Source organism: Austrofundulus limnaeus, unplaced genomic scaffold (genome assembly GCF_001266775.1).
Source record: "Austrofundulus limnaeus strain Quisiro unplaced genomic scaffold, Austrofundulus_limnaeus-1.0 Scaffold2266, whole genome shotgun sequence".
NCBI lineage: Eukaryota > Metazoa > Chordata > Actinopteri > Cyprinodontiformes > Rivulidae > Austrofundulus > Austrofundulus limnaeus.
In genome coordinates this window covers 20,231-22,115 of record NW_013954668.1, presented here as the reverse complement: position 1 = coordinate 22,115, position 1,885 = coordinate 20,231, and the positions used below count along the sequence as shown (strand labels likewise).

Below are 1,885 nucleotides of genomic sequence, written 5' to 3'. Positions count from 1 at the left end.
ACCATTTGAATTATGTTTTTAAATAATTAAACATCATTTTGAAGAAAATTTTCGTTTGAAAATACATAAATGCTTATTTAATTAGCGAGCAGCAGCAGGTGTACTGAGTCACTGTTTCAATACTCTGACGTCCCAACATGCTTTTATTTTGGTAACAGGGGGAAAGAGGAAGCAGACAGCGATGGCGCCCAGGCAAATGATCAGAACCAGAATAAATCAGACGTTTGTTTCATAAACCAGGTGTGATTTAATCTAAGTGTKTGGACACACTTCAGATAAACTCTGGACATTTTACTCATCTGATCTTTGTACAAAGTTTTTAAAGAAATAAATCTAAAATGCTACAAAACTTATTTAAACTTATTTAATGAGCAAAAATAAATAAAAGAAAATAAAATGCTTTTATTTTTGAAGACTCAAATTCACTCCCTGCCTAGTTTCCTGTTCCTGTTTCAGCTGATCGGTTCTACAGGTTCTACATGTCGAGGTCCACTTGAGGATTCTGAAGACTACTTTGCTACTCAAATGATGGCAGTACCGGTACAGGAACTGAAACCAGGCCAGTACCAGGCCAGTCCCTAGAGGGGCACAGGTCCTGAACTTGTCACCAGCTCAGACCAGGTCCAGATGTTTGTTGGAGTCTGAGTCTGTTTTGGTTCATGTGTGGATCAGGACCCAGTCCAGGTTTGGGTCAGTTTTGGTTCAGGTTCAGATTTGGTTCAGATGAGAACAAGGTTCCGGTCCAGGTTCCGGGTCCAGGTTCTGGTCACAGTGATTCTGACAGTTCGTTCAGCTCCAGTTTTTAGTCGAAGTTAAATTTTCAAAATAAAAGCATGTTTTCAGTTCTGTCACTGACAGGACGTGACATCATCACTGCAGGGTCACATGACATTCACAAAGAGGTCACTGGGGTTTCCCATGGCCAGGCGGAAGGACTGCCGGGACATTTCAGGTTGGACCGATGAGAAGTCGGCGCGCTGACCTCGAGACTGCGGCGGGACGCTCTCGTCACCGTGGACACCAGAGGAGGAGGACGGGGGTCTCTGAGCGCCACTGTCACTCAGGGAGTCTGGGCCCGGATCCTGAGAGCTCACTTCCTGTCTGGTCATCTCAGATTTCTTCTGTCCTCCTTCCTCCTTCTGATCATCACTGGAATCTGATTGGCTGCTGCGACTTCCTGTATGACCAAAAAAGGCATCATGTTGCTCTGCAGTGGATTGTAACTGATTATTTCATGTTTGTGAGGTTCCTATGGTTAATTTAAAGACACAAAGAGAAAATAATCAGTCACCTCCACTGTGCTGACCTCCTCCTCCTCCTCCTTCTCCCCCCTCACAGTCTGGCAGCTGGTGTAGGGGGGAGCTGTAGGGGTGAGGTATGGGGTATTGATAAGGGAAGACTGGCGGGTCACCATCAGACCCTCCTCCTCGATCCATCCCCTCTTCTTGGTCCAACAGAGACATAGTGGACAGATCTGAGGACAGGAAGAGCACCATCAAAGAGATCCTAAACCAGAAAACCTTCAGATCCAGTTTCTGTTGTCACTGTTTAACCATCAGAGTCATCAGTTTTAACCAAACAAAATGTAAAAACTATTTCAATAAAAATGATTTTTTACATTTTAAACATAAACATCTGAAAAGTATTTCATTTTCTTGTTTTTTGTTTTGCCTCCTTGAGGGCACTGCAGATACTCTGTATGAAAGATCTGGGTCATGGAGACTAACAATACTGGTTACTGTATGGACCTGGTTTTTGTGTGGACTCTGATAGTTCTATAGACTCTGGTATAGCTATGTGGACCTTGGTTTTTGTTTAGACTCTGGTAGTTCAATAGACTCTGGTAGTTCTATAGACTCTGGTAGCTATGTGGACTTTGGTTTTT

General features: G+C 43.5%; 1 protein-coding gene across 1 annotated transcript in view; it reads right to left on the bottom strand.

Annotated features, from left to right (window-relative positions):
• Positions 1-227: 227 nt before the first annotated feature.
• The window catches only part of LOC106537356 (segment polarity protein dishevelled homolog DVL-2), a gene marked incomplete in the record, with an annotated part of 19,512 nt that continues 17,854 nt past the window's right edge, over positions 228-1,885 (bottom strand). The window contains 2 exon segments of the mRNA XM_014034734.1: positions 228-1,177; positions 1,292-1,474. Of these exon segments, the coding sequence (XP_013890188.1) occupies positions 882-1,177; positions 1,292-1,474 (479 nt within the window).